General features: G+C 37.0%; 1 protein-coding gene across 2 annotated transcripts; it reads right to left on the bottom strand.

Annotated features, from left to right (window-relative positions):
- Positions 1–2,415: 2,415 nt before the first annotated feature.
- LOC106093271 (uncharacterized) lies at positions 2,416–4,276 on the bottom strand. 2 transcript variants are annotated; one of them, XM_013260317.2, is made up of 2 exons: positions 4,141–4,273; positions 2,416–4,052 (listed from the first exon to the last, which is right to left on the bottom strand). In XM_013260317.2, the coding sequence occupies exons 1-2, from the start codon at positions 4,149–4,151 to the stop codon at positions 2,591–2,593; spliced, it is 1,473 nt and encodes a 490-aa protein (XP_013115771.2). In that variant the 5' UTR covers positions 4,152–4,273; the 3' UTR covers positions 2,416–2,590. The 2 variants fall into 2 exon arrangements, 1 of the variants encoding a protein (XP_013115771.2); XR_009396419.1 differs by having other exon boundaries at positions 3,966–4,052; positions 4,166–4,276.
- Positions 4,277–12,564: the final 8,288 nt, after the last annotated feature.

The following is a 12,564-nucleotide window of genomic DNA, read 5'->3' as shown; positions in this document are numbered from 1 at the left end:
GCTTGCGAGACTAGGAACTATCCTACACATTCCAGGAATACTGGAATCTGTGGGTATGCCTCTTGCGACATGTAAGCTAAGTTTTCAGGACAACGAATGGTAGATGGTTACAAAGACGGGGCTTTGAGCATTCGAAAACTATGTGATCTACTGCTTTGCTGTAATTGGCTAAAACAGACGTCTCAGTCATTGTGTCCGTCATGACAGGTCACTGTCTAATCGGAAAAGATGCTGATACACCAAAGGTTGCCAGCAACGACTATTGCAGAAGCTGTGACGACATCGAAGAAGAAGAGACTATAGAACACCTTCAGTGTGTGTGTCCCGAACTAGCAGTCATAAGTAGTTCCACTTTAGGTTCTCATTTCCTTAAGAACCTGTCCTGTTATTGGGCTTTTTAAAGCGATCTAGATGGTTCAACGGTAGGAACAAGAAAGCAACTTCCTTCCTCTATTCCTGTGATATCACAATGGACGAAAACGTCTGAGTGAGTCTGATAGCAGACTGCCGCTTAAACCTAATTTAACCTAACCTAACCTTCCAACATTTCGGCCGGTATCTCATGAATAAATGCTTCCATGTTGTCTTCCAATGCTTCAATTGAAGTCCAAAGGCGTTAATCGCACGATCAGCTGGCGGATTGACCGATCCCGGACGTGAAATAAAATGTTCACCGAACTCGCCTCTAATAAGACTATTGTTAGTCCTCTAATAAGTCCATTGTTGTGTGGAGTGTGGCACTGAAACCACATGTCATGCAAGTCAAGCTCTTGCATTATGGGCAAAAAACTTGGATTTCATCTCACGATAGTGCTCACCATTCACAGCTACATTACGATTCCCATCATTTTTGAAGAAGTACGGTCCAATGATGTCACCAGCCCATAAACCGCTCTAAACTGTGACTTTTTCTGGATGCATTGGTAGCTCTTGCAATGCTGCTGGCTGATCTTTACTCAAAAATCAACAATTCTGCTTATTTGCTTACCCATTGAGCCAAAAATGAAGAATGAAGAAGCACGCGATGAACTTTCATAAGAGAGCACGCATTTTGATAATAAAATTCAATAACTCATGCACTTGATGGAATCGAAACCAACCGGGGTTTTGACGCATTTGACTACAGTCAACCAAATTGGTTATTCAGCTACCTTTTTTTATGAGTTTATTTACATGAAGAAGATGGATTTTAGTGCAGATGTAACCACTCCAATGGTCCCCTAATAAATTTCCCTTTGTATGACCTAAATTTCCGCTTTAATAGAAAATTTTTTTACCTGTTTTTATGCCCACCACCGAAGTATACCCCCATCCTTCATTTTGTCATTCCATTTGCAACACATCGAAATATCCATTTCCGATCCTATAAAGTATATATATTCTTGATCAGCGTAAAAATCTAAGACGATCTAGACATGTCCGTCCGTCTGTCTGTTGAAATCACGCTACAGTCTTTAAAAATAGAGATATTGAGCTGAAACTTTGCACAGGTTCTTTTTTTGTCCATAAGCAGGTTAAGTTCGAAGATGGGCTATATCGGACTATATCTTGATTTAGCCCCCATATAGACCGATCCGCCGATTTAGGGTCTTATGCCCAAAAAAACCACATTTATTATCCGATTTTCCTGAAATTTGGGACAGTGGGTTGTGTTAGGCCTTTCGACGTCCTTCGTCAATTTGGCCCAGATCGGTTCAGATTTGGATATAGTTGCCATATAGACCGATCCTCCGATTTAGGGTCTTAGGCCCATAAAAGCCACATTTATTAACCGATTTTGCTGAAATTTGGGACAGTGAGTTGTATTAGACCCTTTGACATCCTCCTTTAACTTGGCCCAGATCGTTCCAGATTTGGATATAGCTGCCATATGGATCGATCTCTCGGTTTTAGGTTTTGAGGCCATAAAAGGCGCATTTATTTTCCGATATCACTGAAATTGGAGATAGTAAGTTGTCTCAGACCCTTTGATTTTTTTTCTTCAATTTGGCCTTGATCGGTTCAGATTTGGATATAGCTGGCATATAGACCGATCTCTCGATTTAAGGTTTTGGGCCCATAAAAGGCGGATTTATTGTCCGATTTCGTCGAAATTTGCACTGAAATTTGACACAGTGACTTATATTAGGCTTTTCGACTTCCGTGTCGTATATGGTTCAGATCGGTTTATTTTTAGATATAGCTACTAAAATGACCAATATTTTGTTATATACAATTGAACAATAACTTGTACTTATTAGTATTTGGTCCAAATCGGAATATATTTCAATATAACTCTATGGCACATAACGTATGCAATTTTCACTGGATTTTGATGAAAGGTGGTTATATATATACCCGAGGTGGTGGGTATCCAAAGTTCGGCCCGGCCGAACTTAACGGCTTTTACTTGGTTTATTTAATTCTTAAACGATCTTAAATTTTACAACGATATTCTTCTATTAATAGGATATATTGAAAAGATATTAGCAAAGAAAATATTTATCAAAATTTCATCATTAAATCTATCTAATTGGGTTAAGTTGCATTGACGTATTTAAGAGAAAAAAACTATCAGTGTTGGTGTTTGGTTGAGAGGTATTCATTGCATTTATATTGAAGCTAGTGGGTGATTGCGTTGAGCAAAACCATCTTCCTCCAAGGACTTTGGCGGGTGGCTACTTTGATGTAAAGTTGCATTTATGTTGGCTGAATTCGATTCGATATTAGAAACGTTTTCTTTAGCTTGGTAATCCCTAATAATGGCATAAAAAAAGCGAGAAAACTCATATGTCGGTGGTTCATTCAAAGTTTTTGCTGGATTGCTTCTTTGTTGTGGCCGTGATGATGTAGTGGCTTTTAAATTACTGAAACTGCTTAAGACGTTGAATACGTTTCGTTTATTGGAGTTGTCCACGACAATATCATCGAAAAGAGAAGTAGACTTATAGGTTGGCGATGCTTTTATAGTCTCTTTAGGATGGGGTCTTTGGTGTGACTGCGGTAATGCATGTGAATTTAACGTCGAGTCCGCGCTGGAAAAACTTTCCCTGGTCGAGTTATGGCCAAAGCTTGATGAGGAGGATGGATCTCGGAATATAGTCTCTGGTGTGCCAAATATCATCAGTTGATCCTTGTTATTTCCAATACTATCACATTCACTGGCAGTATAAGTAGAAGAATTGTTATTTGCATTATGTGGACATGAGTCAAGAGTTGCCTTGCGGTAAAACCGTTCCATATAACTACAACAAAGCAAAATATTGCACCAAATTGAATATTCGGCTACTGACTCTGTTGGCCGTACACCACCTGCATTTTTGAAAGCCTCCAATTGATCAGGCGAAGAGAAATATGAATAAGTATAAACATCTATCTTTGGGGATTCTTTCAAAGACTCTGTGGGACAATGACTTGGATGTGGAGTTGCAGGGAAGTTAATTAAAAATGTTTTCAAATTAAAAGCATTTCCATCACTTGACTTCTCTGCAGGGTTTATAACTGAGGACTGTAAAGTCCCCTTAGTCTCTGGTAATGGGGTTCCCATCGCTTTTTCATTGCCATTTTCTACGCCATCCCTCTGATTGAAGGAAAATCCAAGCCAAGTATTCTTTGGCTTCTTTGGTGAACCGCCTTCGATTGTTTGTGTCAAAAGATGTTCAACTGTAATTGCACCGAAACGACTCCTTCCACACAAGGCATCAGAATATGACATACCAGGACTTAAACTTGAGGTCTCCTCCCTTATTTCCGAAGTGTTAGAAAATTTGGCCCATTTTGCTGATCGATTTTTCGAAGACTTGAATTTTTGTTTGCTTTCGACCGCTGATTCAAAAGATCTCTTCCAAATTTTGGATACAACTTTTGTGCCAGCTGAAGATGTGGCACTCATATCTGTTTCATCTTCATGATTTGCTGTAGACGAATTATTCCAGCTTGTTGTGGCAGCCTCGATTTTCTTGGAATTGGTCTTTTTTTTGTTGGTAGTTTTCTTTAGAATTTTCTTTGCCGTTTTGATGGCATTTTCACGGCCAAAATATTGCTTTTGGCGCAGATTGTTGGGAAGATTTTTGCTGAATTAGGAAAAAGCGATAAAATTTCAATATCTGTATTACCGTGAAACCAGCTTTCTTCAATTTGCTAGGCGAAACATATACTTACGAATTAGGCATTATAGGCAATTTACCTTTTGATTTTAATAAATAAATTCAATTACAAAATTTATTTAAATAGCTTAACATGCAGTAAATCCCAAATGACATGTTAGGCACAGTCGACTAGTGCGTAGTTCTATTATGTGCTGATATTTCTAGTATTGAAGCTATCAACATTAAATACACAGCCTACTATAACTAAATTGTATTTTTGCTAAATGAAATTAAGGTATTAAATGGGCGGTAGTAGGCCACACACATCCAACTCTCAACATCAACACATCCTAATCGTACCAAGTTCTATGCTTGAAATTGGATTCCTATCCTGGCGCGAACATCATACAATTGTTATAGTGGTTCTTATCACTTCACTCACGATGGCGATTTTTGTGCGATGCGAAACTTCTATATACACTGATTCCGATGCAACTTCTTGAGGACATCTTCTGATGCCATGTGTTGAAGGAACCAGAGGATTATTTATTTAAAATTTCCTCCAAGCAAAATTAATGAAAATTAGTGTGCGATTTTTGAACAGATAAAGATACGAGGTCTGCTATGTAAATTACTCACCTAATAATGAAAATGCAAATGTTTATCATAAACAAGTAAGAGCGAGCTAAGTTCGGCCGGGTCGAGTCTTATATACCCTCCATAATGGATCGCATTTGTCGAGTTCAATGCGCGGTATCTCTTTTTAGGCAAACATAGAATATTGAATAAGAACTGTTATGCTATTGGAGCTATATGAAGTTATAGTCCAATTCGGACCATGAATGAATACTGAACATTGTAGATGTCATTGTGTAATATTTCAATTCATTCGGATAAGAATTGCGCCTTGTAGGGGCACGAGAAGCAAAATCGGGAGAAAGGCTTATATGGGAGCTGTATCAAGCTATTGATCGATTCAGACCATATTAGACACGTATGTTGAATGTCACGAGAGAAACCGTTATACAAATCGGATAAGAATTGCGCCCTCTAGAGGCTCAAGAAGACAAGATCCCAGAACGGTTTATATGGCAGCTATATCAAAACATAGATCGATTTGGCCCATTTACAATACTAAGCGACCTACACTAATATAAAGTATTTGTAGGCGAAAGTTAGCGTGCTTTCGACAGACAGACGGACGGACGGGCATGGTTAGATCGACTTACAATGACATGACGATCAAGAATATATATACTTTATGGGGTCTCAGACGCTTTTTTCGAGGTGTTAAAAACAGAATGACGAAATTAGTATACCCTCATCCTATGGTGGAGGGTATAACAATGGTTTTATTGGTTTTCAAAGTATCCTTTAGCGTGATTTATACACTATTGTATGCGCTCAAATCAATTGTTCGGCCTAATGCTATCTTGTTCTATACGTCATTTTTATACCCACCACCGAAGGATGGGGGTATATTCATCTTGTCATTCTGTTTGCAACACATCGAAATATCCATTTCCGACCCTATAAAGTATATATATTCTTGATCAGCGTAAAAATCTAAGACGATCTAGACATGTTCTTCCGTCTGTCTATTGAAATCACGCTACAGTCTTCAAAACAAGAGATATTGAGCTGAAACGGACAGCGAGTTAAGTTAAGCTCCTTGACATACTTCTGGTTTATGGCACAGATTGTTCCAGATTTGGATATGGCTTCCATATAGAACGATCTCTCGGTTTTAGGTTTTGGGGCCATAAAAGGCGCATTTATTGTCCGTATCGTCGCAATTTGGGACAGTGAGTTCTGTTAAGCCCCTCCACATATTTCTGCAATTTATCCTAGAATGATCAAGATTTGCATATAGCTGCCATATAGACCCATATCTCGATTTAAAGTCTTGGCCCCGAAAAAGGCGGATTTATAATTCGATTTAACTGAAATTTGACATATTGACTTATGTTAGGCTTTTCGACATCCATGTTATATATGGTTCAGATCGGTTTATTTTTAGATATAGTTACTAAAAAGACTAATATTTTGTTATAATAATTTTGTTATATAATTGAACAATGACTTGTACTTATTAGTATTTGGTCCAAATCGGATCATATTTCGATATAACTGCTATGGGACATACGGTATGCAATTTTCAGCGGATTTTGATGAAAGGTGATTTACATATATACCCGTGGTGGTGGGTACCCAAAGTTCGGCCCGGACGAACTTAACGCCTTTTTACTTGTTTAGTTTCTTGAGGCACTTACGCTCCGAATCTTTAAGAAAAATTTTCGTATCCTGCATTGTTTTCGAGATATTGAGATGTAAGTCTTTTCTTGCAAATGGCAATTTGCCCATGAACAAGAGTTACGAATATTTTTATACCCTACACCACTACTGTGGTGCAGGGTATTATAACTTAGTTCATTTGTTTGTAACATCTAGAAGGAAGAGAGGTAGACACATTGATAATTATACCGATTGACTCAGAATCACCTTCTGATTGCATTTAGCTATGTCCGTCTGCCCATGTTAATTTGTGTACAAAGTACAGGTCGCAGTTTTCATCCGATAATCTTAAAATTTAGTACAGGCATGTTTATCGGTCTAGAAACGAAGCCTACTGAAATTGGAAAAAATCAGTTCAGATTTGGATATAGCTCCCGATTTGCAGTAATAATGGAAAAAAATTGTCATTTGTTAACCGATTCTATCGAAATTTAGCAGGAAGGATTTTCTTATGACTCTTGACATAAATGATTAATTTTACGAAAATCGGTTAGAATTTAGATTTCTATATATATATTTATATATATATCGCCCGTTTTTTACTTCTAGAGCCACTGCAGACGCATTTTTTGACCAATCTTGCCAAATCTTTGCGCAACGCTTTCCCCGACGACTACCACATTATTTGAGAAGTTTTGTTTGTATTTGTATTTTATTATGATAAAACCCATACAAAAGACAGTGTCTTATATAAAGCATGGGTTAGTAAATTGATAAATACAATGAGTTCAACAAGTTTTCGCTTAAATAGAACAATAATTGGTACAAAATATTTAACAATTTAAGCAAAGTTACTGATAAAATATTTAAGAAAAAAAGGTTAAAACAAAATAAAAAAAGAAGAAAAAGAAACTTTAAAGAAAATTTAACAATTTAATCAAAGTTGCTAATAAAATAAATTTATAAATAGTTATAAAAAACAAAAGAAATAATTAATTAAAATGATTATAAATCAAAGATTTGAACTGTCGTTCATTACTTATAATTTGAATACTATTGGGAAGATTATTCCAGAGACGTATAGCATTAACAAACAGCTGTTGTTCAGATACACGATATTGATGACGTATTTGTATTACAATACTTGTTTGCCACTTGTAGAGTTGGCAAAACGCAATACAGAAGCCAGATATGACGGTTCATTGGTATAAATTATCTTGTGGATCATTTGCAACGAGCGTATCTTAAGGAACGAGTTAAAAGAGACACCATTTACTTGTCTGGCAAAGTTAGATACCCGGTCTCTTCTACGCAAACCAAAAATGTATCTAACGACATCGTTAAAGGCCATGTGCAATTTATTCCTATGAGTTACATCACAACCGTAAAAAACCTCGCAAGAGTATATAATAGTTTCGGCAGAATAAATGTCCTAGCTAAAAGCATTCTTATTGACAAAGGGGTATACTGACGACTCATATATAAGTTTCGTAAAACGCCGTAGGTCCTGCCCACTGTCATACTGACATGATTCTTCAATGAAAGTCTATCATCAAACTCCAAACCAAGGTTTCTTTCAGATGAAACAATTTCAATTGGGGCTCCAGCAATTGCCACATCAAGATTGGGCGGCATTGTCACCCGATTCCTTCCAATTACAAGGCACTTTGACTTTGTTGGATTTACTTCTAAATCCGTTGGCGTTTGCCCATGTGTTTATCCTATCCAAGTCATTATTTAGTCGAAGTACGCCATCGATCAGCCTCTCCGGCGAGGAACTCATATACAGCTGTACGTCGTCGGCATACATATGAATACCACAGTTGCGCAACTGTACAGGAAGGTCATTGCTATATAAGGAAAAAAGGAGTGGGCCCAATACAGACCCCTGTGGAACACCTCTTGAGACTGGAAGATAACTAGAACAGCGGCTATCAACACATACCGATTGGCTTCTATTCGAAAGATAGGAACATATAAGATCCGTTGTTCTTTCAGAAAATTTAAATAAATGTTTCAGTTTAAGGCAAAGTATATTGGGATCAACGGAATCAAATGCTTTCGAATGATCTAAAAGAACAAGAAAGGTAACTTTATCGCTGTCAATATCACTCCTTACATCTTCAACTACTTTCAAAAGTGCAGTAGTGCAACTGTGCTTTGGCCAATTGCACTACTGCACTTTTAAAAGTAGAAGTTTGTTCGAAATCGGCTCAGATTTGGATATAGCTCCCACATATATGTTGGTCCGATTTTGAGAAATATTGCACTAAAGTCTACATTTTTTAACCGATTCTCTCGAAGATGGCCAGAAAGGATTTTCTTATGACTCTCAAATTTAATGAAAAATGAAATATTTGGCAGAGCCCGGCCAGGATTCGAACCTGTGCACCCGGAGCAACAGCGAAAGCCGTTGCCGTTGTCTTGGCGTTCGAAGCCATCAATACAACTTCCAACAGATGGACTTAATCATGTGTGGTACGGAAGAAAGTGTAATTTACCACAGACAGAATGTCTGCCATTACACAAAAATAAATGCATTGGAAAAAGTACAGCTAATTAGCAGGGTTGTCGAGCTTGGGTAATGTGGTAATTGTATCATAGATGCGTTTTCGCAATTAATACGATTCAAATGCAACATACCAACGCACGACCCTTGAAGCCATCACACCTAATATGGTTGAAAAGTCTTCTAACCAAAGACGAAACGCATCCCATAGTTGTTGGTGTGTGTTGCTATCTTTGTTCCTTTTTCATTTGCATATCCGATCATTGAGCTCGTCTCGAAAGAGAAACAAACAAAAATTACTGATGAATTTCATAGAATTCGGCCCAGATTTAGATATAGCTGTCATATATGTATATCGCATTTATTGGCCAATATTGCCAAAATTTTGCTTAACGCTTCCCTCAGCACCTACCACATTATCTGAGAAATTTTCTCGAAATCGGTTCAGAATTAGATATAGCTCGCATAGATTTTGGGTAATTTTCAATAACGTCGTAATTTGTCAACCGTGGTTATTAAAGTTTGAACATATTTGCTCGAAATATGACACGGATTGTTTAATAACCCGTCTGAAAACATCCGCCGAGGCCCATCAAAATTGGTTCAGGATTAGATATAGCTCCCACATAGGACATATAGGGAAGGTGTAGGGTATTATACTGCCGGCACAGCCCGATTTTTGCCCTTCCTTACAGATTTCAAAAAAATTTCGTAAAAATTAAGTACATGGAACATGGTTGCACTATCAATTTAATCTGTTAAATATATATGGGCTTTTGTTCCATGTGGGTCGACATTCATAAGTTTTCATACCCTATACCACTACTGTGGGACAGGGTACTATAACTTAGAGAATTAGTTTGTAACACGCAGAAGGAAGATATATAAAACCATTGATAATTATACCGATCGACTCAGAATCACTTTCTGGTTCGATTTAGCTATGTCTGTCTGTCCGTCTGCCTACCTGTCCATATTAATTTGTGTACAAAGTGCAGGTCGCAATTTTCATCCCATCGTCTTCAAATTTGGCACAAGCATTTTCTTTGGCCTAGAGACGAAGCCTTTTGAAATTGGAAAAAATCGGTTCTGATTTGAATATAGCACCCATATATATGTTCGTCCGATTTTAACTAGTATTGTAATAATTTGGTCATTTGTTAACCGATTCACAAGAAAAAGGATTCCCTTATGACTCCCGGTATTGCTATTGAATTTAATAGAAATCGGTTCAGATTTAGATATAGCTCCCATATATATTTTTGTCCGATTTTGAGAAATACTCAATAATTTGGTAATTTGTTAACCGATCTTTACAAAATTTGGCACGAAGGTTTCTCTTCTAACTCATCTGGTGACGCATGAGCTTCAAAGAAATTTGTTCAGTTTGAGATATAGCCCCCATATATATGCATCTCCCGATTTTCACGTTTAAGGTCCTTGCTAACCCATTTATCAATCTATCTTCTCAAAAATTTGCACAACGATTTATTCTATGGCTCCTACAATATGAACGGATTTTGATCGAAATTCTAAATATCAAATTTAAGCAAATTTTAAATTCAACGACTTAGCCTGCATATCCAATGTGGTGAAGGGTAAGAAAAGGTCGACTTCGGCTGAATTTAGACCGTCGTTACTTGTTTTAGCATATGTATATGCAAAACCTAAATAGCTTAGAACGACTTTATTTTTAGGTCAAAAAACATTTGTCTGAAATATGCACTTCAATACGTTCATCCGTTCAAAATATGCTGTTGCCTAAAATCCGGTCTCTATCAATAACACAAACTCTATCAATAAAACAAATTCACAGGACCGATATCAGCATATTTTTAATTGAGTGTATAAATTTCTTAATTGATTTAAATTTAATTTATACTGTGTCCTGTTTGGGACTCAGATGAAAGCTAATTGAGAGTAGAGTACGAATCTGATATATTGGGTTGCCCAAAAAGTAAGTGCGGATTTTTTAAAAGAAAGTAAATGCATTCTTAATAAAACTTAGAACGAACTTTAATCAAATATACGTTTTTACACTTTTTTTCTAAAGCAAGCTAAAAGTAACAGCTGATAACTGACAGAAGAAAGAATGCAATTACAGAGTCACAAGCTGTGAAAAAAAATTTCAACGCCGACTATATGAAAAATCCGCAATTACTTTTTGGGCAACCCAATACATAATTTAGAGCCAAGTGCCTCTTTTTTAAGCACCAATGATGTAAACAGATTTTTTTCATCCATTATTACACCCTCCACCATATGATGGGGGTACTTATGTATATATATTCTTGATCGTCATGATATTTTAAGTCGATCTAGCCATATCCGTCCGTCTGTCTGTCGAAAGCACGCTAACTTTCGAAGGTGTAAAGCCAGCCGCTTGAAATCTTGCACGAATACTTCTTATTAGTGTAGATCGGTTAGGATTGTAAATGGGCCAAATCGGTCCATGTTTTGATATAGCTGCCATATAAACCGATCATGGGTCTTGACTTCTTGAGCCACTAGAGGGCGCAATTCTCACCCGATCTGAAATTTTACATGAGATGTTTTGTTATCACTTCCATCAACTGTGCTAAGTGTGGTTCAAATCGGTCCATAACCTTATATAGCTGTCATATAAACCGAACATGGGTCTTAACTTCTTGAACCTCTAGTGGGCGCAAGTACTATCCGATTTGGCTTAAATTATGCATAAGGTGTTTTGTTATGACTTCCAATAACTGTGCTAAGTGTGGTTCAAATCGGTCCATAACCTGATATAGCTGCCATATAAACCGATCATGGGTCTTGACTTCTTGAACCTCTAGTGGGCGCAACTCCTATCCGATTTGGCTGAAGTGCAAAAAGTGTTTTGTTATGACTTTGCAAGAAGTGTTTTTTTATGACTTCCAACAGTTGTGCCAAATATGGTTTTAATTGGTGAAAAAACTGTTTGTTTCGCCAGTGCGTGAATGTGAGATAATAATAACTCACGTGCACATCTCTGAAAAAGTAAAAGAAGTGCTAAGGATGCTCTCTGTTTCAATCCAAGGAGTGGTACGTGGTATTATAAACAACTTTCGAGCTACTGCATCGACTTATTTGAATCTTTCTTTTAGCAAACGAGTTCTTCTTGATGGGTATTAGCGAAAGCACTTGTCCCACCTAGTCAAGATGAGTCCTTTGTAAATTCTTAGAACCAATTTGAATAAAATAAGAATATCGGCATCATATGAGCTATTCTAGCCATAACGTAATCGAAACTTTGGTGGAAAGATCAAAGGTAGGTTGACATATCGAAACTTGACATTAGATATTTTACCGCTCTAAAATCTAAGAAAGTAACGGAACAAATAACTACCATTAGCTTATTATTTTATGTTTGCATTAAATTAAAATTGATTTTGCTCCAATATAAATTTGTTTGACAAGCCTGTGGATAATTCTTGTTAAGTTCAATAAAACCGCAAAGCTTGTAAGATAATTTTAGATTTTTTCACCCTTTCCGGTTTAACTAGTAATAACAATCCATTGTGATCGATTGTAGCACAGCTGTAGGTGAAGGATCTTATTAGTCATATCGATTTTCATGTAACTCATACAATTATTAATAGTAAGAACCAAAATATGAACACGCCATGAAATCAGAGTCTGCGGTTATTGATACATATCAACGTTGCTTCACCAGACTAGTCTATATCGTGATGCATGTATTCGCCTGTGTTTGTTGAACGTGGTAAGACGTGCTAAATCAAGTAACCGGAGAAA

This window comes from Stomoxys calcitrans, chromosome 1 (assembly GCF_963082655.1).
Source record: "Stomoxys calcitrans chromosome 1, idStoCalc2.1, whole genome shotgun sequence".
Taxonomy (NCBI): domain Eukaryota; kingdom Metazoa; phylum Arthropoda; class Insecta; order Diptera; family Muscidae; genus Stomoxys; species Stomoxys calcitrans.
Note: the sequence above shows the minus strand (reverse complement) of the source record. Positions and strands in the feature narration are given on the sequence as shown.